This window comes from Castor canadensis, chromosome 19 (assembly GCF_047511655.1).
Source record: "Castor canadensis chromosome 19, mCasCan1.hap1v2, whole genome shotgun sequence".
NCBI classification, from domain to species: domain Eukaryota; kingdom Metazoa; phylum Chordata; class Mammalia; order Rodentia; family Castoridae; genus Castor; species Castor canadensis.
This window is the reverse complement of record NC_133404.1, coordinates 38678113-38705635: the sequence shown is the minus strand read 5'-3', so window position 1 is coordinate 38705635 and position 27523 is coordinate 38678113. Positions and strand designations below refer to the sequence as shown.

Sequence of the window (27523 nt, the reverse complement as noted above, 5' to 3'; positions counted from 1 at the left end):
GTAATCGTAATTCAGAAATTCAATATTCTTTCACTAAAATTCTTACTGTCTGCTAGGGGAAAATATTCCAAGAATCATAAGAGAAAAGGTATTCTTTTCATCAGAGACAATGTTATTTCAAAATATAGAATAGCAGATATACTATTTCAAATTCCAATTCACATTATCTACCAATGAATTTTAAAACTAGACTTGCATTTTCTTTTCTAATGGAAAGAGGTAACATGCGAACTAGAAAGATCAAAGAGTAAGATTACTGGTATTCTCCCATTTTGTGCAGAATAATAGACTAAATAGTTGAACAATCCTTCAAATGAAATAAGAAATGCTAAAATATTTTTCTGAAAATCATTCTTAATGCATTGCTGAATTGTTCTGAAACAATAAATCTGTACATGTCAAAAACAAAGCGAAAGCAAAGCAACCTTGGAGGATAAGCATCAAAGCATTTCTTCCCCTGAGCATTTCAACAAAACCTTGGAGACCTTGGCCTTCTGCGTTGAAGACTAAAAGAGACACCAGAAGCCAGGAGGGCAGCAGAGTACCCACCCATAGCAGGGGATCCAGTAGAAGACCCTTGCATAAAGCCATGAGCCCAAAGGTCCTTCTGCCTCAATGCACAGTTGGAAAGAACAAAAACAACTTTATCTCAAATTTTCCCTGGAATTTAAAATAATAAGCAAGCACTCACATACATTTGAATTCATAATCCATTTGTAGCTCCAAAGATCTGAGGTAGAGACTAGTTTCACTCCAAAATGATAGCATTGTCAGGTGACTCCCAGAAGCAAGTACAGATGCTTTGTTCAGGCCAGGCTTGTGCTCACCCCCACATCCCCAGGCTTCAGTGAACCCAGAGTCCAGGCCTGAGTCTATGAAGACTCAGGCAGTGGGTCTGGCCCTGTGGACCCAGCCTTCAGGAAAGTTTTGAGATTCAGTGGACAGGTTCATGTTGGGAGACCCCTGCTCCTGAAGGCCCAGGATCCAGATCTATCCCAGCAGACTCGAGCTTCAGGTTGACCCCAGAAAGTCTAGGTTCCAGACCCCACACACCTGTTGACCTAGACACCAGGCACCTGCCCAAAGACTCCAGCAGGAAGCCTATCTGTAGACCACACCAGACAGTCTGACAAAAATCTCTGGATCAATGAAACTAAAAGATGAAATTGACAGACCTTAGCTCAAATTGTGCAAGAAAAATGAAGACTTAAATAAAATTATAAATGAAACAAGACATTAAAACTGGTACAAGAAAAATACAAAAGATCATACAATACTGCTATGAACAAGTTATGCCAACAAATCATTTAATCTAAAACAGATAAACTGCTAGAAACATATAACCCAACAAGATTGAATCATGAAATAGAAAATCAGAACATAGCCAGGCAATGGTGGCTCAAGCCTGTAATCCTAACTACTCAGGAGGCTGAGATTGGGAGAACCACAGTTCAAGGTCAGCCCCTGCAAAAAATTAGTGAGTCCCACCACCCCCCCCATCTCAATCTGATTGCTACTAGGTACAGTAGTGTGTAGCACCTGATTTCAAAATGTACTACAAAGCTATAGTAATCAGAACAACATGTTACTGGCATAAAAACCACACTTACAAATCAATTGTAATAGAAAAGAAATCCATGAATTTGTGATCAATTGATATTTATCAAAATTGCAATGAATATGGCAATGGAAAAAGGATAGTTTCTTTAATAAATGGTTTGGAGAAATTGGATAGCCACAAGTAGTAGAAAGAAACTGGAGCTGGATCTCACACCATGTTTAAAAAACATCTCAAAATAGGTCAAAGAATGAAACTTAAAACCTAAAATCATAAAACTTAGAAGCAATAAATAGACTGGGTGGCTTAAGCAAGAGAAGTTTATTCTCCCAGTTCTTAAACTGTAGTGAGGGCTCTCTTTCCTGCCTTGCAAGCAGCCACTTTCCCTCTGTGTCTTCACAGGGCAGAGAGAGAGTGAGTGCTCTCATGTCTCTTCTTATTAGGATACTAATTCAATCATAGCCCTGAACCTTATGACTGCATTTGTCCTTAAATACTCCCTTTCTCTAAACTCAATCACACTGGGGGTTGAGGCTTCAACTTACAAATTAAGGGAAGAAAAATTGATTTACTTTCATATATAGGAGAATTATAGAGCAATGAATAACGAATGTCAATTCCAACATAGCTCAAGTCAAAAATGTATTTAACAAAATGAACAACTTATACACATACACATATAAATATAATTATACAGTATGTTTCTGTTCATGTAAAGCTCCAAATAGGCGAACTCGAGAGTAGGTTGTCAGATATATATAAACACGTGATTTAAATATATAAAGAAAAGAAAAGTACCATTTAACATGGAATTCAGGATCGTATTACTCTGAGGCAGTAAGAATACATACAACTGGGGAAAATGCTCTACAAGCTAAAATACATATGGGTAATGTTATATTTCTTAAGATGGGTGGTGTATTCATGGATATCCATTTTAATTTTGTCCCTAAATCTACACCTCTATTCTATATCAATTCTTTTGTAAGCATGACATTAACTATAAAGCTTTTTGTCTAACTGCAGAAGACATGCAATCTGATTTGTGGATCCACATTTAATTGCTATGCACATGTCACTGGCTCTTATTTTCATCATCATTAAAATAGGAACTTATCATCTAGCATATTATTCTTACAAGCAAAATTAGAAAGACAACTAAGTTAGACCTCATGGTAATAAACAGAAAGTTAACAAATTTAAAAAGAAGTGACAGACTAGAAGAAAAATATTCCCTGGGTTTAGGGCAATGATAGATATGCAATAAATATTTGCTAAATATTAGCAAAAACTACTCCTAATATGTGAAGAACTCCTTATAAATCAGTCAGAAAAAAATCATCTAATAAATTATTAAACAAATGATTTTAAAAATAAGCAACTCAAAAGGAAGAACTATAAATAACAAACATTTTAATTATAGACCACCTAAGACGCCCAAAGAAATTCAGATTAAAATAACACTGAAATGGTAGCGGTTTGGGGCATTTATATTTTTTAAAGAAACGAGTAGATACAAAAATGTAAAAGACTGATAAATGCATTGTGGATCAGGCTATGGAGGAAAAATCCTGTGCTCTGTGGGAGTACAAATTGGTGGCAAAGAGTGCGGTGTGACTTAATTCTCAGAACACATAGGGAAGAGATTTGGACCTCAACAGGAAGATTTGTCAAGGAAGCTAATTTAAGATCATTTAATCTAAATTTCAAGTCTCTGTATGTATGAGTTCATGTGTTTGTGTGTAAGTGTTTTTGCACATGTGTGAGCATTTGTGTACTAAAGCAAACACATGGACCTATCATTAGCAGTTGTCCAAGGAACATTAACAGGAGGAATGTAGAATGACTGTCACTTTTTTAAACTCTAACCACTTTTTAAAACAAGGATGGTATGTTGGCACTTTTTAGTTTAATTTAGCTCAAATTTTAGATATGAAATTTAGAATTGAAGACACTCAGAGAATAATGTGACAGACATACATCTACCCACTATCCAGATTTAAAAGCTGTTAACAACAACAAAAAAAAGCTGTTAACATTTTGCCATATTGTAGAGCATTTTTTTTTAAAGAAACACAAACTCCTCAATAGCTATAAAACCCATTCCCCTTTCCATTTCCACTTCTTTACTTAGATGGAATTACTATCTTGAATCTGGGGCTAGATTTTTGTAGCATGGTTTTATATTCTTTCTACACAAGTAAATAACCATAAACAATCAATTGCTTTGTTGCATAAAAACTATATATTTTAATGATAATAGGACAATAGGACAAAGCCCTATTGTTTTCTATGAAATATATCAGAGTGCCTGGTATTCTGAATTTGTCTGGGAACTGGGAGTTTAGTGATGACCTACCCCTCAGGTCATCCATTAATAAACATGGAAGACAAATGAGAAGTTTGGGTTAGGTGTTTGTGTCTTGATTATAGGGATCCTGAGAAAGAAATGCAAGTAGATCACGGAGGCATGGGTTGCCCTCTGATCCCCATCCCGCCTGTGCAGAAGGAGCTGTTTTCATAGGAAACTCGGGCAGTCTTGAGTACTAGGCAGTGCAGATGAGTGGCACAGGTTTAAAGAGTGTTATTCCCTCTACCTTTACCTAAAATACAGTCACTCTGTGCACCGAGAAATGAGTGTCAAGGGTTCTTTTCACAGCTGCAAATAGAAAAGACAGCTAAAAGAAGACCAAGGGTCAGAGGAAGAATAGAGTGGCCCATAAATAGTGACTGTAGTCAGCAGTTGCTGTATGAGCACACTTAAGTTACCCTGGGGACACTAAGAACCGTTAAAGAAAGATGTGACTTTTCCAGTGTGATTAATGGTCCTGTTTGTGGGCTGGAGCAAGAACAGGTGCAAGGGTTTTGTGTGTTTATTCTGTACGTGTTTGCTGTGAACATATTTTGTGCAGAGGCTGTGTTAGTTCCTAGAGATACAATGGTGAAAAAAATACATACAGTCTGTTCTTTTACCGAGCTCAGTAACAAGGGCCACAAAAAAAATATAACAGATTTCAAGTAGGAGAATGGCACTGTATATGGTGACACCGGAAGGCTCTCTTGACCTAAGCTGACATAATTTATGATGAGGAGAAACCAACCATTAAAAGATATGGAGGAAAAGAGTTGGACTCAGAGGAAATAGAAAACCCAGAGGTCCAAGACAGACAGATAGGTTGCTGTGTTCAATAAATAGAAATAAGCTTAACATGCTTGAAAAATATTGACAAAGGGGTAGGATAGAGGTAAGAAAGGTATGCAGCTCTTGTAGACGCAATGAACTCTAGAGTTCACTAAAGTAATAAGGTTTATTATGTTAATATCAACCCATTGGAGAAGCTAAGAATACATTATTTGTTGTAGAAACAATTATTCATACATAAAGGGAACTGTATCTTGAAGGTAAAGGATTTTCCCTCATTATTGCACAGCTGAAAGATGCAATAGAATTCAGAAGTCACTGTACTGGATTTTGAGATTCAAATGGTTTTGGTATAAATCCACCCTCTGGCTCTTACTATGTTACTTTCTCAGGGCCTCAATTTCATCAAAATAAAAATGAAGATTATAAATGTAACACCTTTTTTCTTCCCTCAAGGGGGTATGTGGAACCATTATTCATACATAAACACTTTGTAAATACGTCATTACCTTAAAACATGCAAATAATTATAGCTTGTGAATAAATTTATAGAATAGTATGTTTGGGGATTGATCCTGATGAAATATATTTCATGTTTCTTGTACAATAACCACATAAAGACAACTTTAGTCTCCTTGCTAACTGAGCAAATTACTCAGGTAATACAAAATTTGTTTTATTTCCCTGTGAAGCAGATTATATTTTATACCATATTAGATTTATAACAAGGCTTACATTGGGTTCTCATGAAATCTTCAGGTCTTTAAAGATGAACATTTCCAAAAATGAACTCATTTTCCCCACAACTGACTTGCTGTCTTTCTCATATATTCCTTTGCTGACATTAAACTATCTATATATCACCCAAAGTAAAAATACTTCAACTTCTTAGCAACCATCCTACTTTCAATAAATCACTAACACCTCTCACTTCTTACTCCCATCTCCTAAATTTAGAACCTTTGCTCCCATTTCCCTAGACCTATCTTCTTTTGGAATCTCATCAGCCATATAGATGACCAACAATTGCTAATATTTTTTCATATTCCCTATGTACCAGGCACTGTTCTAAGCCATTTATAATCTATAGATTGAAAGGTATTATTATGACCCATAGTTTATAGATGGAGAAACCAAGAGACAAGTGTTCAAGCATCTTTTCCAAGGTTATAATGCTAATAAATGGCACAGCCAAGATTTGAGCCCCACAGTCAAAAATGCTTAAGAGCTCCTCTGTGCTGGGTTCTATCATATCATCATTACCCTGCTTCCTTCTCTATTGCCACAAGACCTTCCTCCCAAACAAATCTGATCTTGGCATTCCTCTACATCTATTTACATCGCATTAGGTCACCAATGCTTCCAAGAGAGGCTTCCTAACATGAAAAGACAATCACATACAATTTAGTCCAACTTATCCTTCCCACCTTATCTTCTGTCCCCCAAATCAATCCACCATCCTATAGATCAGAAACCCTGAAATTTCACAGTGTCATGTCCAGGGTTCCTTTCCCATGCACACCCTTTTTCTACCTGACAAGACAACCACCTCACTTTTCAGAATGTACAAGTCTGACTTTGTCAGAGCCAATGTCATTTGTACTGAATCTTGGATTTATCATCCATAATATAAGCAATTATTTTCTTCCTTAATCCACAGGATAACCAGAAGGACCAAATTATATTGTATAAAATTTTGTAAGAGCAAAATACTTATATGATAGGATTTAAACAAAGCTATTAAATTATTAGGTTTTATTGTGTTTCCCATTTCTTTCGACCAGCCTTGGAAGAAGAAACAATTCTTGTCCTTCCTTTTATTCAAGTGACCAAGCCAAAATGGGAAGCAGAAAAAAAGATATTCAAACTGTTTAAATGTCCTGAAATTTTGAGGGAATTGTATTAAAGTAGGGTGATATTATTGTGAGTTGCTATTTATGTGCATGCAGATAAACAACAGTGAAAAGGATGAGGAAAGACAAACTTAAGATGGTTTGGCTGTGTTTTATATACTCTCCTTTTCATGTACCCAAGAAAGATTCTGATTGTTTACAAATATATTTTGGATTCTCAACTGAGATTTCTTTGAAAGGAAAGCTCTGTCAATATAAGACCACTGTGTGCACAGAGTTTATGCAGGTTACCATTGTGAGTATAAATGTCCCTTTGATTTTACCTCGCAGATAAAACCTTTTTTCTCTGTGTCTGCACTATACTTGTTTAGCTTTCTGTTGTAGTATAACTTGCTGTATTATAATAACCTGGCTATAAGATTTTCACACACATGCTCATGTACGCACACACATACATGCTCCCAGTAAATTGTGAGTGCCTCAATGACAAGGATTAAATAATATTTACCTTTGTATTCCTAATATCTGCCATGGTTCTTTGCCCTGGTGTTGCTTGAGGAGACAGAAATCCCAAGGCAATAAAGGGTACAGGTCAGTTTCTCTAATTCTAACTCCTTTTATTAGTGATTTCCAGGGACAGAAGACATTATGCTCTTAGAGTTAATATTTTTAGTACAAATATTTGTCAGAAACAGCACTATATAAGAAAGAAAAGAAGGACAGTTTAACCAGGAGGCCGGGGGCCAGAAGTCTAAGGCTACCTCCGCCATCCACTACCTGAGTTATCTAAGCAGGTCAGTTCTCTTCCCTGAGCTCCATCACCTACCAGCAACTGAGCAATCTGGACTTGAATTTTAAGTTTTAAAGTTCTGTAGTATTACTTGGCCCTACATGTCTCTGGAAGGTTAAAAATGAAGGGGGCAGGCATGGTGGTACATACATGTAATCCCAGCTGCTCAGGAGGCAGAGGTAGGAGGATCACAGTCCAAGTCAGCCCAGGCAAAAGCGCAAGACCCTATCTAAAAACCAAAGTAATCACAAAGGGACTTGGGCATGGCTCAAGTTCAATCCCCAGTACCGCCAAAAAATAAATAAATAAATAAAAACCTCCAGGAATTTCCAAGCTGAGAGGTTTTCACTTCACTTGAGTTTGTGTTTTACTTGGACTACTGTCATCCCTTCTAACCCTCCCCAAAGGAAAGCTCTGTTCTTCATACCTGATCAGGTGTCTCAAAAAGAGACAAAGGCCAAAGAGGATGGAAAATGATTTGTGAAGAAGCCAAAAGGGGAATTCTGTAACTGTGTATTTTTCCACTCCATTCTAATTTAAAACCACTTACAAGTGACAACTCCCAACCGGAGGCAGGTGCCTTGTGGTAGCTTATTACACCCTCGGGACCTCATGTAAATCTTTTTTCTGAGAACAGCTATTGTCTTCCAAGGAAAAGCTTTTAGCATAATGGCAGGCTGAATAGAACATTGCTGTTGGAAGAATATTTTTAAGCAAAAGAAAAAGAGAAAGGTACTGCAAATGCAGCCCTAGCCTCCCCCTACCCCAGGCCCCCTGGAAATCACAGTATGTGAGCAGTGGCAGTCCAAGCCAGTAGAGTGAGATTATCTCACCTCCATAGACATATAAAGGTTATGCCCTGCTCTTTTCATTATAATAAATGCAGGGTGGAGGTACCTTGGATTGCAAAAATAGCAAGTCCACCCCCTCCTATCAAGCTTTGTTGTTTCTTAGCTTCTCACCAGTTAGTGAACCAATCATGACTATTCACGTAGAGAACGAGCATTTCTAATAAGAGAATAACATTTTCCTCAGAAAATGCTCACAAATTAGCTCCTTGTTGCAGGTAACTCTTAAGAACAAGTCAAGATAATGTTGTTATAGAAGATAAATATATACATGTCAAATTTGGCAAAAAGATCCTGAAGAAAATGAAGCATCCATCACAGAAACTCAGATTTCCAAAATAAAATGGGACCCAACTGTCTCTGGGCAGAAATGCCTAAAGACATCCAAAATATTCAGCTGTAGGAAACTGTGGAGAAAATGGAAAAGGTGACAATCTTCAATAAACAGCATGTTTTGATCATGTGTATTTCTGGGGAAATTTCCAGTGAGAGCATATCCAAAGGGCAGGGTAACTGAGAATGTGGGGTTGGGGCCTAGACTCTCATTCTTCAGTGACCACTTACTACCATCCTGGCCCAAGGCTGGTTATTTTCCTTAAGTGAGTGGCCATCTGATAAATGAAGATAAAGACAGGAAGTATGTGGAGGTCCAGAGGTCATAAGAGTATTTCCCACATAAAGGCATCACATTCTGTGTGAGAAGAAGCAGAAATGGTTTGAGGAATGGCTGAGTCTGGGGAAAATATACAATCACTCTCTGCACCAGGTTTTGATAAACAATGACCCCCAAGAAGACGCTCCACTTCCACTGGAATTTGGATAATGATCCTCCACCCACCAAAACATTCTTTACTTTAAATTACTGTCTAGTTTTACTTAAATTTCACAGGTTTTCTCAGTTCAAATCCAGGAACCAGATGCCCCCCAACACACACACACACACACACACACACACACACACACACACACACACACACTTTCTTCCTGCAGAGTACACAGACTGAAGCTAACTCCTCCACTCTCTACCTGAAGTTGCATATTTAAAAGTCTGCTAATCACAGTACCTATTAACATATAATGTATTCACATATAAGTATAATAATGCCAGAACACCATTTACCTATGAGGACTGAGCTCAAAAAGCACTGGAAACAGTTTCCTGGATTGATCTTGCCAACCAAATCTATCTGTCCCCCAACCAGCTTCTGAAATACCTTCTGTTCCAATCTGCTGGAGCCTTTGTCTCATTCCCTTAGATTCTGTTCACTCCTCCTAATTCACTCTCTGCTATGCAGATCCCAAATGTCCTGAGCTCCTTTGACATTCCAGATTTTACAAGTTAGAAAGGGCCTGAACTTTTAAATTTCCAGAGCCCCATCCATGCCTAAGAGTTTCCCACACTAAGCCTAGGTCTCTACCTTCTTGTGGCCACCGCCCTTTCTCATGCACTTCTCCAGCCTGTCTCTTCCACAATGGCTTCAGTGGTGCTCTCAAAAAACTTCCCACAGAAAAGAGCAGAGTGATGTGACTGAAGATCTGTGGGATCTTGGCTTTGAGGGCTCAAGACTCAAAGAGGAAAGTGATGAGTCTTCTCTCTTGGGAGCATTTTAAGAGGTGACATCCCCAAGTCTGCAAACAGTGATAAAGTACACAGCCAGCAAACCTGGTGACTACTGAACTAAAAATATATTTATCAAGAAAGTAAGGCTAAATGCTTCCAGGAAAATAACTTTTTTTTTTTAAGAAAATGCTTTTTGAAAAATAACTCAAGCCAAATAAATACTTCTGGGAGACTCTCTGGAGCCCAGACCTGAAAAAGAACTAAAAGTAATCAATAAACTGTCCTCAGTAGATTCCAGATCTGGGATTTTAGACCAAACCACGAGGGGAACCCTCAGGGGAGCTCTCCCTGGACCCCAGAGTCATGCCCTTATTTCTTTGGTTTCTAAAATAAAACTCAAGTGATAATCTTAGATAATGCGAAGAAAGCTTCACGGTATACAAAGCGCTCCTTCTGAGGAGGGAGGGGCAGCCACTGAAACAAAACCTGGCCAAATCCCAGCTAAACAACCCACACCTGACTGAAGCTGACCCAGAGCCTGGGAGGGAAGAAGCAAGTGAGACATTTTAAGCTCACCTAGAGGGAGGCCTGGAGGCAAAGGATCTTTAGCCACTGGCCCATTCGCTGTGTTCGCTTCCTAAATCAATACACCACATTCTGTGGTTCAAAGGAAGTTAAGTGGTTTTATTTCTGAATTACAGGCATGGTTAATTGCACTTTGGAAGGTAGACAGTGTTTATATTGTGCCGGGTTCTTTATTTTACAGACACAGCAATGGCATATGTTCACATGTGTATTACAAACTACCCTGCAAGATTTTTACTATGTAGCTGGCTGAGACTCTGCTCCCAACACTATAGACTAGGTCCTACAATCTCAGCTCTGTACAGCGGGTACAAGAGATCTGAGAAAATGCTCTCCAGCCAAAAGAATCTTCTGACCCCTTTTCTTGCCACAGTGCTTGAAACATGGAGCCATGAAAATGCTTCCATTAGATAAAGAAAGGAAAATGAAATTCATCGTGAACAGCAAGAGAGTAGAATATTTATATTTGAGGTGCATTCATAACACGAGTTACTCTAACAACTAAACTACTTTCTAATAATTAGAAGACATAGTACAGAGGAAGAGAGGAAGCTCTGGTTCACAGAGTGAAATCACATATTGATATTGAATATTCTGATGGAATATTCACATGGGGTGTGTGTGTGTGTGTGTGTGGACTCTGGAATCAGAATAACAAGGTTTGAAATCTGGCACCAGCATTGTTATCCTCTCTGAGTTCCACTTACTACATCTATAAACTGAGGGTTCCTGAAATTAATCCATAAGAGGAAAGATACCAATCAACCACACAATTCACACAAGATTTCCAGTGAATGTGCAAAACGGTTGAAGCTCTTCTTGCATGATTTGGAAAGCGAGGGTGGTTATATGAAAGAGTATCAGCCTCTGCCACATTCTAATTGCATAACCTTCTGTTGAGTACGCAGGTAGCCAGACATGAGCAGGAAAGGGAACAGGCCCCAAAGACCACATCTGAGACACTCCAAATGTAGCAAGTACCTTGGGTTTTGTTATGGAGGCCCCACAGCCAGAACACATGGGCATATGTCCTGCCCCATTTAGGCAGAGTTAAGGGCAAACCCAAGAGTTTGTGACAGATTTTCTGACCCTGTTGATGAACAAAAGACCCAAACAACAGTCAGTTGAGTCCTTAAGGTGTGCTGTCACAAGTGAGGCAGTCAGACTTTCCAAATTGCCGGCTTACATCTCTCTCCAGGGGTGTACTGTCACTTCTACTGAAAACCTCCTTTTCACAATAAAAGTATCTTTCTCTACTGTACTTTCCTTTGCCTGTTTTATTGTCCTTTCTCCTGACACTGGGACAGTGCTCTAATTTTAGACAATGTCCCCCAAGAACCAAGGCTATTACTATGTCATCAAACCCATGCATCACTGAAACCAGTAAAACCAGTCACCCCAAGACCAGCTGCACAATTTGCAAGACCCACCGCAAAATGAAAACGCAAGGCCCTTTGCCAAAACTGTTTTATTAATTGTTTATTTATTTTTATATGTTTTTGCTCAAGCCCTTTTTATTTTTAAAATTAATTAATGCATAATTTTACACACTTATAGGGTACAGGGTGAAATTTTAATACATGTATACCACCTGCAATGGTCAGGCCAACTTAATTGGAATATCCTTCACCTCACACATTCATCATTTCTTTGAGTTGGGAACATTCGAAATCCTCTCCGCTAACTATTTTTAAATATACAACTAATTGTTGTCAACTATATTGCCTTACTATGCTAAAGAATATGAGAATTATCCCTCCTATCCAACTGCACTCTATACCCACTAAGCCATCCTCTCTCCATCTCTCCTTTCCCCTGCACCTTTCCCAGGCCCTAATAATCACTGTCCTGGTCTCTACTTCTATGAGACCCATTTTTTAAGCTTCTACCTATAAGTGACATTGGGAAGTATTTGTCTTACGGTGTCTGACCTATTTCATTTAGCACAATGTTCTCGAGTTCCATCTATGTTGCCCCAAATACCTGGTTGAAACTGTTTAAAGAATTTCACAATGGTGATGGAAGAAGATTAATCAAAAGGCATTATTCTTCTAAGCAGGGGACTTTGCAAGTACACAGGGGACATGCCCTTGAAGACAGCCCTAATTAGTCCTTACAACTGGGTCAGAACCCTGGTTTCTTCAGGACCTAACTCAATGATTATCACTTGCAAGTGACAAAAAGAAAACAAGCAGCATTCATGTGAAGAACCTAGGAGCCCTCCCTACTCCTGTCCACAGTACCTCTTGAGATGGACAATAGCACACCTATTAGCATATGTTTTTAGAGAAAAAAACTATAATGATACATGAAAGTATACCTGTGTTATAACTAATCACACAGACAGCAAGCAGAAACCAGCCTCTCTTGATTTATAGAAGAGTATACTAGACCTTTTCTTTCTCTGTCTCTTTTTTTAACTGAATTATTCCTTAGAATGCTATGTTATGTTTCTAGTCCTCGAACTAAGGAAGATCTCTGTAGTTATAACCTCAACAAAAGCACCAATGTCAGCATAAACAAACATACAAAAACAGAGGCACCTCCACATCAAAATTACACATTGGGGTACTGCTCACCTCCTTTTTTAGAAGCAGAACTTACAAAACACAGACTTACATGAATCCCCTTTCTTCAGTAAATAATTATCTGATGAAGATTGCCCTGGAAGGATTACTCCCAAGCACCCTCATCTGCTGAGTAGAGGGCTCTGTGACTTTTGGAGAAATTGCTCTTAAATGCATAAAACACATAAGAGGATTTTTAAAAAAATCCCTTACTATTCATTAAAGCATTTTAGGGCCTCATTAATTCAGATGGGATAATTAGTTGTTTATTATCCAGGTTGGTAAGCATCCATTGTCAGATGCTGAAGGGGTGTGAGATACTACATCTCATATCCCAGGAGTTACCTGAAGGCCATTAGCACTTCATCTGGTAAGGTAGTATCTTCTGGGGATAAATTAGCAGGGTTTTTATTCTTCAGTCTTTTCTTCCATCTCCCAAACTTCTTTTTATTGCAAAGTATTCCCCATTCTATTTGGATTTTCTTGCCTCACTAAGGTCTGCGGCTATATCAGAAACCACTTTCAATCAATGTGAGTCAATGCCCTGTATAGCTATCCTTATCTCAACCAGCAAAAACCCTTGTTCCTTCCTATTATTGCTTATACTCTCTCTACAACAAAATTAGAAATAAGGGCAAAATAGTTTCTGCTGGGTATTGGGGAGGGGAGAGGGAGGGGGCGGAGTGGGTGGTAAGGGAGGGGGTGGGGCAGGGGGGAGAAATGAACCAAGCCTTGTATGCACATATGAATAATAAAAGAAAAATGAAAAAAAAAAAAAAAGAAACCACTTTCAAAAGCTTTTTGGTGACAAGTCAGTCACACTAAAGCTGAGGACTCTAATATTAAAAGGAAGTTGTGTATCTACATCCTCTTGTCTTTGAGTCTGTGTGCATCCATGTCTGTCTGTATATCTGTGACTGTGTGCTTGGTGTGGCTTTGGTTCTTGGCAACAGCCTCCTTCACATCCTCAGACCTTCAGATCCAGGTATTCAAGTTATCAAGGGAATTCTTCAGCCAGGGCTCATAGACTCTGCTTCCTTCCTTTCCAATTCCTTTCCTTTCTCCAGATTGATGGAGAATCACATAACGGCAATAAGCATGGTGAGAAAAGTCCCTGGATTAGAAGTTGGAAAATGTGACTCGGAGTTCTGGTTCTGTTTTGGGTGAGGAAGTGATGGTCACTATTAATCTGCTCTCTCTTCTAGTGAGCCATTTCATCTCCCTGACAGTTGGCAATTCATTTTCTCTCTCTTTAGCAATAGAGTGACATTAACATTTACCCTTTGTGTCATACCAAGAAGAGTCAGGAGTATATTTTTACAAATACAGACAAGTCTCCAACCCTTTACAAAACTTCTAATCTAAAAAGGAAAGAGTTCTCCCCACACTGTCAAGGATACCCTTAGCCAAATCTTCCAAGAAGGTCCTCATTTTACTCACGGAACTGCTCCAGATGGTCAGGACTGGTAGACTGAGGCATGGCTGTGATAGTCACCAATGGACATGGATTCCCTCCCAGCGTTTGGCAGAGAACATCCTGCCGGAAGTAGACTTGCCTGGGGTTGATACTTTTTTCTAGGATATCAAGGTGACTCTAGACAGGAAATAAAACAACCATACATATAATTAATATTTGATAATATCAGTAACAGCAAATAGCAATAAGAGCTTACAGGTGCTAAATCCTCATAATTGAGAAGTAATTTTGTTAACCTAATCTGCTTGATTAAAAGTGAGCTATTCCCAGGAGAAGTTTAGTGGGACTGATCAGAAAGCATCTTTCTTGCATACATCAGCATAATAGAGCCCTGTTTTCAAGTTGCACTGCAAGCAAGAGGACAGAAGAAAAGCACTCTTCCCATAACCACGTATATGAAGAGTGTGGTTACCATAGAGACACAGCACACCTAGAGCACTAGGGAACACGAGAGCCAGAGGTCCAGCTGCATATAGGACCACACAATAAAAAAGAGTTACAAGCACTTTGAAGGAAAACAAAAGCAATAGCTAAGCTAACAGTAAGCCCAACCAGTAATAATAGACTTTTCCCACCATACCTGCCCATTTACATACTCATTAAAAAAACAGAATCACACAAAAATGGATGAGCCATTGAAACTAGGACAACTAACACTCTTTAAGACCCCAAAAGGTATTTTCACTAACCAAGACAGTGAAACTAGTCACAAACAGGCTAGAGCTATCTCCTACTCCCTCTGCATCCTGTGACCCCTGTATGGTTACAGTGACTTCAGTAACCAGAGAGAGAGGAGCTATCCCTTTCAGCACAAGATCATCATTGTACAAAAATCATCTTCCCAGCTTAAGATCTAAAGTTTTCACTACAGACAGATATTAACAGAGCCAAGAAGAAACTACTACCCACCTTATTCTTTGACAATTAACAAGCCTGCTAGATAAATGAAACAAACACACACAAGAATCTATGAAAACAGTCATAAACTATTCATAAATATGTTATTGAAAGGGAAGTAGTGCCCTCAAAAGGTAGAGAAAGTGTTTACATGTACTAAACACATTATTCAGTTGGGGCCTATCTAATGACAAGTGATTTAAAGCAAAGACCCTTTTCTGGCTTCAGTGAACCAAAGAGATGGCAGAAAGAGCACACTGGCTATAATTGCTGTCTTTGAAGATGGCAGGAAGCATGATCTGCGAAGGAGATCAGGCAAGGAAATGTGTCCCCAGCACCACCACAACCACCACTTAGCTCCAGAAAGAACACAACATAATACCTTGGCCTTTGCCCAGTTAGACCTGTGTCAAACTTCTAACCTAAAGTACAATAAGGTTAAGGAAATTATTGTTCAAGCCATTAAGTTTGCGATCATTTGTTATGCCAGAAATGAAAACCAATACACCATGAAACAAGATAAAGAATGTCCTAAACTAAGTTTAAAAAAAAAAACAAACAGCATTTGGATAGAAATACACTAAAACCTGTTTGTACTCTATTGAAATATTTAAGTTCCAAGGAAAATGTACAGGTTCAAGGAAGGACGAGAGTATCAGATGATTCTGTGACCTTTCCTCCTTATCTCAGGGATGCGTGAAAATGTCACAGACTTATATCCTCCTTAAAATTGAAAACCAAAGTCATTTACTCACCTATGACTTGATGTTCACGTTACCAGGACTCATTATTGCTCCACCTTCATCAACAGAATGTTACAAAACCAGAAAACATTTGCCCATGAAAATAGAAATTACAAATAAGTATTCATCCCATGAATCACCCATCAAAACTCTTCAACAAAAAGCAACACAAGCTTTGAACTGAGACTCTTTGAATGCCTTGTCTCAAAATCCTTGCCTTACAGTATCTACCAATTTTAAACCATGATCCTCACCTAATCCTAACCAAGCCCACTTTAAACTAGACATTAAAGTTTCAATAAATATCCCAATTTTGTCCTTTCTCCTCTGAGACACTACCAAGTATATTAGATTTCCTTGACAAGTAAATTAGCTTCCTCTTGCTGCTTTAACAAATCAACACAAATTTGGTAGGTTACCCTATAGTTCTAGAGGTCAGAAGCCCAAAATAGATCTTACTGGGTAAAAATCCCTCAGGAGGAGATGAAGGTCCCCTTGCCACTCCCAGTTCCTAGAGGTCACCTGCATTACCTGGCTCATGGTGCCTTCCTCATTCCTCAAATCCAGAAGTCACATCATTCCAACCTTAAATCCATTGCATCACAATCTCCTTTTCTGGCTCTCTCTCTCTCTCTCTCTCTCTCTCTCTCTCTCTCTCTCTCTCTCTCTTACTTCATTCTTTCATCTATAAGAATACTTGCGATTACACTGGGCCCAACCTAATAATCTAGGATAATCTCCCCATCTCAAAGTACTGGATCATATCAGCAAAGTTCCTCTACCATGTAAAGTAACATCTTCACATGTTCTGATGATTAGGATAAGGATATCTCTGCAGGGACATTATTCTGCCTGCCATGCCAAAATAAGCAATATACTCAACTCTGCCTTAGAAACAGGTTGTTCTGGTGATATTTCAGGGAGCCAGCATAAGTAACGGAATTACAATTCCCTTATACAAAGAGCATGTCTATCCTGGTTTAAAGACAAATAAGAATTCAGCCAAGGTCCACATATCTGACCCTTGTACTTCATTGGTAGCAAGTACCAGGTTTTGACAGACCTTTCCTAGAGGCTGGGTAGTCACATACCCACAAGGAGAGATGATGACGATCTGTGCATATACACACGCACACACACACCAACAGTCTTAGGTAAGTAAAACTGAAGGCACCCCAGGGCTGATGGCTTTCCTAGACTGATTGACCTATGTTCTCTCATGACCACGTAATTCTGTCATGAAGAGTGAGTCAAGCAAGAGAAACTGTACCTGGGAATCTAAAGACCTTAACTAAGCCCTGTCCAGATATACCTTGTTGCTGTCTTCCCTATATTCTTTCTATGGACAAGCTTGGCTTCCGGTAAGGCCTACTCTTGCGTGTTTGACTACCAGTGTAAATTCAATTCCACTTTTCATTGTTGAACAGAATGGGGCTTGCACCTACCCTATAATGAAGGTTATTGTTTAACTGTGTGTGTATTTTGATGTGTGCCTAGGTGCGTATCTCTGTGCATAAATAAACCTATTATATCTGTATCTACACATAAAAAAATCATTCTTGGCTCATACTTTCTTCTGGAACACTAGATGCCAGAGGAAATGAAATACTGCTTAGGGTTTGAAAGTAGAAAGGAAACTCATCCAGCAAACCTGTATCTAGCCAAGAGTTTGCTCATGAACACACCCAATATTCAAGAGCCCAGGAAACACATCACCTTATCTATATTGAAAATAGTGATTTGGAGACATGTATCAGCTGCCCCAAAGTCAAAACAATAGAAAAGAACACAACAAAAGTTCAGTAGAACAAGGTCTTAAGTCTAAATGACTACTTAAAACAGGGTTACTGAATAATACAAATAATTCTTTAGAAAGGAAGTACATATTTTCAAAATTTTATTTAAAATAAAATTAAAAAGAAATCTGAGGGAGGAGTAAATTAAAACAATAACTTTTCCAACTTATAGGTGTATAGTAATATTTAATTCTTGAAAATGGAAAGACAGTGTAGCAAGAAAGCTGAAAGGGCAAGTACCTGGGTCACACTGACCGGGGTTAGAGTCTGGCTGTGAATTCCGGGAAACTCATGTAAATTCCTACCTAACTTCCTCATGACTCAGTTTTCTCATCTTTTAAATGTATATAAAAATACCATTACCTACCTCATGCAGTGGTTGCTATAATTTAGGTGTATAATGTATATAAAAAGTATATAACATGGAGTGTATGTAACAACACTCCATGTTAGCTGTTATTGTTGATGGAGAAAAATGTGACTTTAAGGGCCAAAAGGGAAGTGCTAGCAGAACTATAAACACTTGGAAGGAAGGAAAATCACAGAAAATATGGTCCCCATTGCATAAAAAAAACAAAAGAAAGAAAAGATTGCATCAAAGCATGGAAAACAGCATAAACCAAAATGACAGACATAACAATAAAAATCTTATAAGTATAAACAGGTTAATCGGTCTTATTAAATGACAAAAATGTTCAGATTACTTTTTAAAAATTCTAATGCATGTTGTATATAACAAGTGCCTTTAACATGGCATAATGCGTATGAGAAATGTTTCTAAATTATCTCTTTATTTAGTTTGCCTCCACGCAAACATTTTTAAGGAGAGATATTGAAACTAAAAGGATAAGCAAACATAAATTAAAGCAGGCATGGCAGTCGTAATATATGACAAAGTCATATTCTAGATCAAGTGCATTAAATGGGATTTTAAAATCTTATTTTGATAAAGGGCACAATTCACAAAGAACATATAAAACTCATAAATCATCAGAATCAAATAACACAGATTGAAATATGTAACAAAACTTCAGAAGAAGAAAAAAATTATACTAGAAGTGGGAAATTTTAGAATAGCATCAGTCCTTGTTGTATTTTTCTCAAACATCCATGAAATTATGACAACAATTAGTCATATAGAAGGCTATTAAAATTCACTAAATTTTGCAAAAAAAGGAGAAATTGTATTAAATCACATTTTTTACAACTAAAAGTCTGCTACATTGCTACATATATACATATGCAGACAGCATCATAGAACTCACCAAACATTGTTTGAAAAAAAAAAAAGAGAGAGGAGCTAGGCACCAGTGGCTCACACCTATAATTCTAGCTACTTGGGAGGCTGAGATCAGGAGGATCATGGTTCAAGGCCAGCCTGGGCAAATAGTTTGCAAGGCCCTATCTCCAAAATAACAATAGCAAAATAAACTAAATGAACTGAAGGTGTGGCTCAAGCAGTAGAGCACCTGCTTTGCAGGTGCAAAGCCGTGAGTTCAAACCCCAGTACCACCAAAAACAATAAGAAGAAAAAAAGAGGAGGGAGGAAGAAACGGAAATATAATGGAGGGGGTGAACTTGTTCAAAGTACACTGTATACATGTATGGAATCATCACAATGAAATCCCTTCATGTTATTGATGTATACTAATCCAAAATAAAATTTAAAGCACATAGTAAAATCAAAAGACAAAAAATTAGAATAAAGTAAAAATGGTTTTTAAAACAGCAAAAAGAAAATGACTATTTAGGGAAAAGAAAAACATCTTCCTAAAAGCAGCTCACTAAAGCAATTCATAAGTTAAAAACAAAATCAATCTGAAAATCTTCACTAAAGCCCAAAATGGAAATATCCCCATCAGAAGGTCAGCCATTTTTCTAAGTCAACCTGGAAAAGGGAAATTCCAGCACCTTAGTTAAACAGATTTGGATAATGCTGGATTTTTAAGTAAATTATTTTTACCACTTTTACAAGTTTCTGGGTGAAATATGCCCTCACTAGTTTCATTACTGAAACTGGGACTGAAACTGGCCTCTCAATTACTCTCAAGATTCTAGGCTCTTGTTGAGCAATGTGGTTCACACCTGTAATCTCAACTGCTAGGTAGCCACAGATTGGGAGGATTCGAGGCCAGCTCGGGGCAAAAGTTAGCAAGACTCCATCTTATTCAATATACTGAGCATAGTGGCACACCTCTGTCATCCCCAGCTATGCAGGAGGCATAAGTAGGAGGATCCTGATCTGAAGCCAGTCCTGGGAAAAAAATGTGAGACCCTACCTGAAAAACAACTAAAGCTAAAGAAAGGAAGTGGGGGGACTGGTGGAGTGGCTCAAGTGGTAGAGCACCTGCCTAGCAAGCATGAGGCTCTGAGTCCTAGCCCCAGTACCAAAAAATAAAAAAGATTCCAGGCTTAAAAACTAGAAAAGGAAATTTGGTACAGCCTTTCCCGAAGTGGATTTTGCAGGATGTGGGATGCTAACAAATGCTGGAGTCTGACCTAAAAAATTAGCTAGCATTTGTTGCCCTTAACGCAGAGAAACTAAAGCAGATACTTTAAAAGCAACTGAGGCCAATAGGAGAAGGAGACCAGGAACTAGAGAAAAGGGTAGATCAAAAAGAATTAACCTAGAAGGTAACACACACGCACAGGAAATTAATGTGAGTCAACTCCCTGTATAGCTATCCTTATCTCAACCAGCAAAAACCCTTGTTCCTTCCTATTATTGCTTATACTCTCTGTACAACAAAATTAGAAATAAGGGCAAAATAGTTTCTGCCGGGTAGCGAGCAGGTGGGGGAGAGAGAAAGGGGGCGGAGTGGGTAGTAAGGGAGGGGGTGGGATCAGGGGGGAGAAATGACCCAAGTGTTGTATGCACATATGAATAATAAAACAGTTAAAAAAAAATTAAAAAGAAGAAAAAAATTGCTGGGGTCTGAACAGGGAGGAGGTAGCAACTCATAGTCAAAACCTTGGAAAATGGTGAGCTAAATAGAGTGAAGGAATGAAAAATGCTTTTGTACTTTAGTTGTAGGACTTGTCAGATACTTCAATATGCATTGTGAATGCTTAAAAGAAAAACCAGTGCCGGGTGCTTCTTCAATTTATAGAATCATCAAATTTTTTCTCTAATGATCTCAGGAAACTGGAGTGCTTATGGAGGATGCTTTGGAAAACACTATCTTGCTGAATTGTTTCTATGAGCCTCTCTTCTCTCCTCTTCTCTTCTCCCATCTCAGTCTCTGCCTCTGTCTCTGTCTCTCTGTCTCAGACATGTTTGTACCTCTCGTTTTATTGTGGCTACAAGAGTCCTTATTGAAGGGAATGGGTATGGTAAAGAGCCTTCTAAACAATTCAGCCTTCTCAGTGATCAACATTCTGTGATGTTACAAACGGTCGCAGCTCTTACATACCCGATATCAAATGATAAAATCCTACAGTGCTGGGAGTGTAGTACAGTGGTGGAATGCTTGTCTATTTTCTGTAAACTACAACTTTTCCCATAGCCATCTCCCTGAACCCCTTAATAAAATCTCTCTTCCCTTGAACCTGCCACCAAATGTGCTCTAAACCTGTAACACCCCTACTCTGGTGGGACTATTTTAGTTCTAGTCATATAGCAGGCCACAACTTCTGTTGGTTTCCTTTTGCAAAAATGCTTTGCCTCGTTCTCATCAAAATACTACCCAGGTCAATGTCTGTACCTCAGGCAGACATTGATGGGACCACTGGTGGGTGAGATAGGGCCTCTGAATGCATGGACGAGTGCCTATAATTCACAGGGGTGAGTTTCTTTGTAAAGGGAACTGAGTTCAAGGCAATTGTGGCAACCCCCAGACAGGTTGACTTCTTAAAAGAAACTCCTGTGGAACTGCAGAACATCATCTCAAGTGAAGTTAGCCAGGTTCAGAAGGCCAAAAGCCATACATGGAATCTAGACCCAATACAAATACAGCAGTATTATGAAAAACAGGTCACTCTAAGTAGAGTTACACACAAGAGAGGGAGGGTAAAAGAAGGAAGTTAAGAAGGTGAATATGGTTGATGTACTTTGTATACAAGAATGAATATAGAATTTTTAAACCTGTTGAAATCACGGTAAGTAGGGGAATAAGGTAGAAAGGAAAAAAATAGAGGAGCTGAGTCAATTTGGGTTATAATATATATATACATGGAAGTGTGAAAAGGAAACTCCCTGTGTAGCTATCTTAAACAAACAAAAATATCATTTAAAAAAATTACAATATCAGAGAACAGGAGGGTGGATCAGGTCTTGTCTAGGGGGTTTGGTATCAGTGGGAGGGGAGGGGAGAGGATGTGGGGGAAGGGTATAGGAGAGTGAATATGGTACAAATACTGTGTACACATGTGTGTAAATGGAAAATGAGACCTGTTGAAACTATTACAGGAATGGGGGAGGGGAGAATAAAGAAGAATGATGGAGGGGGTGAATTCCTGTATGATATATTTGATATATTGTAAGAACCTTTGTAAATGCCACAATGTACCCTTAGCACAATAATAAAAAAGAAATAAAAGAAAATTTTGTCTGTGAAAGATCCCAAGCTGATAACCTTAGCTGGCAGGTTCATCCTATGTGTCTCCACAGGGATCCTCTGTCTCCCTTTCCTTTATCAACTCCAATAAAGCTTTCATGAGAGACTTATCTGGCCCTCAGCAGGGTACCCTACAGGTGACTACTTATCAAATGGGATGTGCTAGGCTCTGGAAAATCATTAATTTCTTACTGTTATCCCCTAAAGTACAGCATTCTCCATTCCCCTAATTTAGAAGAAAGCTCACCCTGAAGAGGTGGCCTATTTTATTTGTGCACTGCCTAGTTCTCAGGTGTCACTTAAGTATACTCATCAGAGATTCAGGACTTCTCACCACGAGAAAAGAACAAATCAAGTGGGTGCAGTGGCTCACGCTTGTAATCCTAGCTACCTGGGAGGCTGAGATCAAGAGGATTACAGTTCAGGCTAGCCTGGGAAAAATATTCATGAGACCCCCCCATCTCAACAGAAAAGGCTGGGTGTGGTTGTGTGCTACAGTGGGAAGCATAAAGGGAGTATTGTGATCCAGTCCAGCCCAGATAAAAGCAAGACTCTAGCTCGAAAGTAACCAGTGCAAAAAAGGGGTGGAGGCGTGGCTCAAGTGGCAGGGTACCTGCCTAGCAGATGTAAAGCCCAGTTCAAATCCCAGTACTGGGAGAAAGAAAAAAAACCTTAATGAAAGCTTGTTCCAGTGAACTTTCAAAACTGTTCCAGTCTGACAATACCATCTTTCCTAACTTAAAGAGACTTATTTTTGTTTTTGGCAGTACTGGGGTTTGAACTCAGGGCTTCCTGCTTGCTAGGCAGGTGCATGGCTCCAGTCCTTTTTGCTCAGGTTATTTCAGATAGGGTCTTGATTTTTTTGCCCAAGCTATCCTGGACCAGACTGCAATTCTTCTATTTTATGATTCTCAGCAAAGCTGGGATAACAGCTATGTGCCACTGCACCCAGGTTTTTTTCCCCTTGAGATGGGCTCTCACAACTTTTTTGCCTGCTCTGGCCTGAAACTACAGTCCTCCCAATGTCAGCCTCCTACATAGCTGGAACGACAGGTGCATGTTACTGCACCAGCTGTTGGTTGAGATGGTATCTGTTTGTAATGCCAGGGAACAAACCCAGGGCCTTATACATGCCAGAGAAGTGCTCTACCACTGAACCACATACTCCAACACCAGGGACTTATTTGAAGAATGAGAGAACCAGAACCTGGCATAGGGGTGTGAACGGTCCGAGGTTAGCCCCCAACAGAACTGTGACCAATCTGAAGATGAACTAAAGCAAAAAAAGGCAAGGGGCATCCTTAAGTGCTAGAGCACAAGGCACTGAGTTCAGTACCATCAAAAAACACAAAAAGAATCAGAGACACAAGGAGTCTCTAGGTATTTCCTTCACAGATTTAGCAATTATAAAGAAAAGATCTTAATATCATTTTTCCATTAAAAATAAAGCTTTATTACTAATTATCTAGAGAAGAGAATAAAGAAAAAACATAATTAACCTAAGGAAAACATCAGTAACCTTGTATTTATTTCTTTATGACCTTTATTTACATTTTATGTACCTTTTATTTTATTATAAATTATAGAGCAGGTATCCAATGAGTCCAGCAGAGTAAATGATCACACATTATCATAAAGAAAACTAAAAAATGTTGTAATGGCTGTCATCTGGTATTGATTAACAGAGGCAGGCACTTTGCTAGAACTTTCCATATATCAATTGTTTAATCTCCATAGCAACTTATATATAGTAACTACTTTTTTATGTTTCCATATCACAGGTGTGAAAACTGAGGCTGATAGAACATATACACCTTGCCCATGGCCACAGATCAAGGAAACACAGAGCTTGGACTCAAACCCAGTCCCATCTGCCTCCAAAGCTTGTTCTTACTTTGTGCTCAAGACTCTGGATTTAGCTGTCCTTGTGGCCAAAGACATCACCAGTCACATACATCTTGGCTTCTTTAGATTGGACTTCCGTGTTCACCTCCTCAATATCAGGACTCATTATAGGTACCATCTTTTATTTGGCCTATACAAGGATAGGTCTCTGTTCATTGATTACCTGACAACACTGATTTATGGCTCTCTCATTGGATCTTTGATCTACCACATGTAAGCCAACATTTCCCATTTGACAGTTCTTAAACTATTCATTTATTCTGAGCCCTTCATAGGATATTACACATATGATGCTCTGCTGTTCTTTCTCTCTCTTTCTTTCTTTCTCTCTCTCTCTCTCTTTCTCTCTCTCCACACACACACACCTTTCTTTCTCTATACTACACTCTATTTCTCATCTCTTAAGTTAATAGAGGTAGCATCTTCCACAGTGGGTGTAAGAGCTTTACATTCTCTCAATATATGGATCCTACTTATGACCCCTTTTCTTGTCTCTTTCCAGCTATTCAGTTACATGTTCTCAGTGAGATTCCATTCCCTTACTTCTAAAATATTCATGAGATACTGTCTTGGGACCCTATTTTCAACCAGTACTTCCAGCTATGGTCTATAACATAATCCCAAAACTTTAACTAGTATCACTAATAACATTTTCACAATCATTGCAGTTACTGAAATCTTGGTATGGTTGATTGAAATATAACTCCTTTTGTTTGCTTCAGAATTATAATAATACACTTCTTTCTTTTAGTTTTATTTTAATGCTATAATTTGGACAATTGTCCAACAGAATTGCTGGAAAACCATCTGGAAGATATCAATTTGAAAGAACCAAATACTAATTCTCTTATTAGAAGAGAATAATAACATTTTTAAAGTTTCAAAATTATATTCATAGTGAAAACATCCAGCATGAAAGTCCTTTGCTATAAAAATGTCTGCAATTATTAAACATAATCTATATTATAAGAGATTTACAAATTGTAAATTCCACATGGAAATGTATTTTTCTACCCCTCAGCATAACCCTCAAGTAACATACCATTAATTCTACCCTTGGGGTATCATTGACATTTAATTTATCACTGATCTGTTGGAAGAAAAACTATTTCTCCTTAGGACATGTCCAAAAACAAAAAAGACTAGTATGCATTATAAAATGTACTCATTGTGTTCATCGTGGGAGGAAGGTTTTTTCAAGAGAAGTCACAGAGTCAATTATTGTCTTAACCCTAAAGAAGACAAAGACCATGAGTTTTTAGAAATGCAAAACCTAATACTGAAAATACACATTTTTTACTTTCAAGTGACAAATCATCTTTCTAACCCTGTTCTATTCATTTAGAAGAAAAAGACGTCTCTTTTCCTGTTTTTTCTTCCTTAACTCTCCTCAAACTTCCATAGTCAGTCAGCTAAGTAACAGAGCAGTAAAGATCAATTGCCACCCCGCTCTCCCTCTCAGTGTGACAGAGCGACTGGAAAGGTACCTTTCTTGTGTTTTTATCTTCCTTCAAAAAGAAATTATCCTGCCATCATACCCCAGTAGCTCCTAAGTTATTTACCAATTGTAAACTTTAGATCCTGTGCTCTGGTCTGAGACAGTCTACAGAAAGTAAGTGGACATCCAAGTGAAGCCGAAGCCTGTTGAAGGGTTATAGACTGTGAAGCAGATTGCAGGCACCTAGCAAGAGTCCACCAGAGCACCCTGGGCAAGAGTTGGACCGTGTATGATAAGACCTGCTACCATTCAGCTGAACTACTTCCACTGCATCACAGACAAAAGCCTCAGGTTGATGATTTAAACTCAACTGTAGACACTATTACCAATTTCGGTTATAATACATGGGAATGTCACAATGAAAGTCCCTGTAGAACTATCTTAAACAAACAAGAATGCCTTTTCTCAAAAATGGAGAACAGGGAGGTAAAATAGGCCTGCCTTGGAGTAGGTACTAGTGGAAGGGAGAGAACATAAGGAAAGGGTTTAGGAGGGTGAATGTGGTGGAAATGTATGAAAATGGGAAAATGAGACCTGTTGAAACTATTCCAGGAATGGGGGAAGGGAGAATAAAGGAGATGATAGAGGAGGTGAATTCAACTATGACATACTGTAAGTACTTTTGTAAATGCCACACTGTACTCCTAGTACAGCAGTAATATAACAATATAACAAAAACTTTAAAAAACAAACTGAACCGTATCATCACACAACTCAATGGCTACACAGACTTATAAAACTGGGCTGTATTTTCAGTAGCTATTATTATGTAGAATTAAGCAAGGACACTGAGCTGGCTCCAGAGCAGAATTTCTTCTACAATGGAGTAGAACGGCTACAGGAATTAACATGGAAAACCAGAGTTCTCTTCTTCACTTGGCTTCTAACCAGATGTGGGACTGTTGAGTCTCAATTTTTGCATCGGTAAAGGTTGAGGGTAAATTAGACAACTTCCCAAACACTTTGGAATTCTAATGTTTTAAATTAACTGCCAACAAGAATGTCAACAGGATCCAAGATATCCTAATGGTGAAAAGAGCACTTTCCTAGACCTGTGGTCTTTCCTCCAATGGAAAAAGCAAATACATATTCAAAAAAGACACCCCTTCCCCGGTAGACTTTTTCACGTGCAGTATTTCACAGGCACAACCATAAAAACAGCTGTGGAAGAAGACCATGAATCCTGCCTGTTCTCTGTCCCCAAAGGCAACAAACATGTTCTATAACAAATATGACTTGTTTCAGTACAGTGCGTGACGCACATTTCTTGGATTAACTTCCTGAGCGCTCTAAGTGTGATACACAAATAATACTAGTTGTGTATCTTTTACAGTCTGGAAAACAGTAAAAACCTCTCTTTAGGCAAGACAACATATGGAAAGGAGGACAGATGCACTTTCACGAAATGGTTAGCCAAGTGGTTGAAGCTGTGCCTGTTCAATGAGAAAAACATCTATTTATACCTGCACATTGCTCGTGAAGGGAAAGATGCTCGTGGTTATTATCTTTTCCAACACTTATCACAGTCTTAAAATGAAAATGTTCTTCCTTCAGGCTCAGTAATACATACACGCATATACACACATATTATGATAAATATGCAAATAACATCTTGCATTAACACAGAGGATGAAAGTATTCAGTAGAGATACTATTAGCTCATTAATCCTCAGGATATCCATGAAAGAGACAGGGAAAAGCAATAGTTGGCCAACTTTTTCAACTGATAGGAAAGAACATGGTATAA

General features: G+C 38.5%; 1 protein-coding gene across 3 annotated transcripts in view; it reads right to left on the bottom strand.

The window, feature by feature from the left end:
* The window catches only part of Agbl1 (AGBL carboxypeptidase 1), a 780759-nt gene that overhangs the window by 589470 nt on the left and 163766 nt on the right, over positions 1-27523 (bottom strand). For all 3 annotated transcript variants that reach the window (XM_074061490.1, XM_074061492.1, XM_074061493.1), the window contains one exon: positions 14345-14498. In XM_074061490.1, the coding sequence (XP_073917591.1) occupies positions 14345-14498 (154 nt within the window). The remainder of the gene's footprint in view (positions 1-14344; positions 14499-27523) is intronic.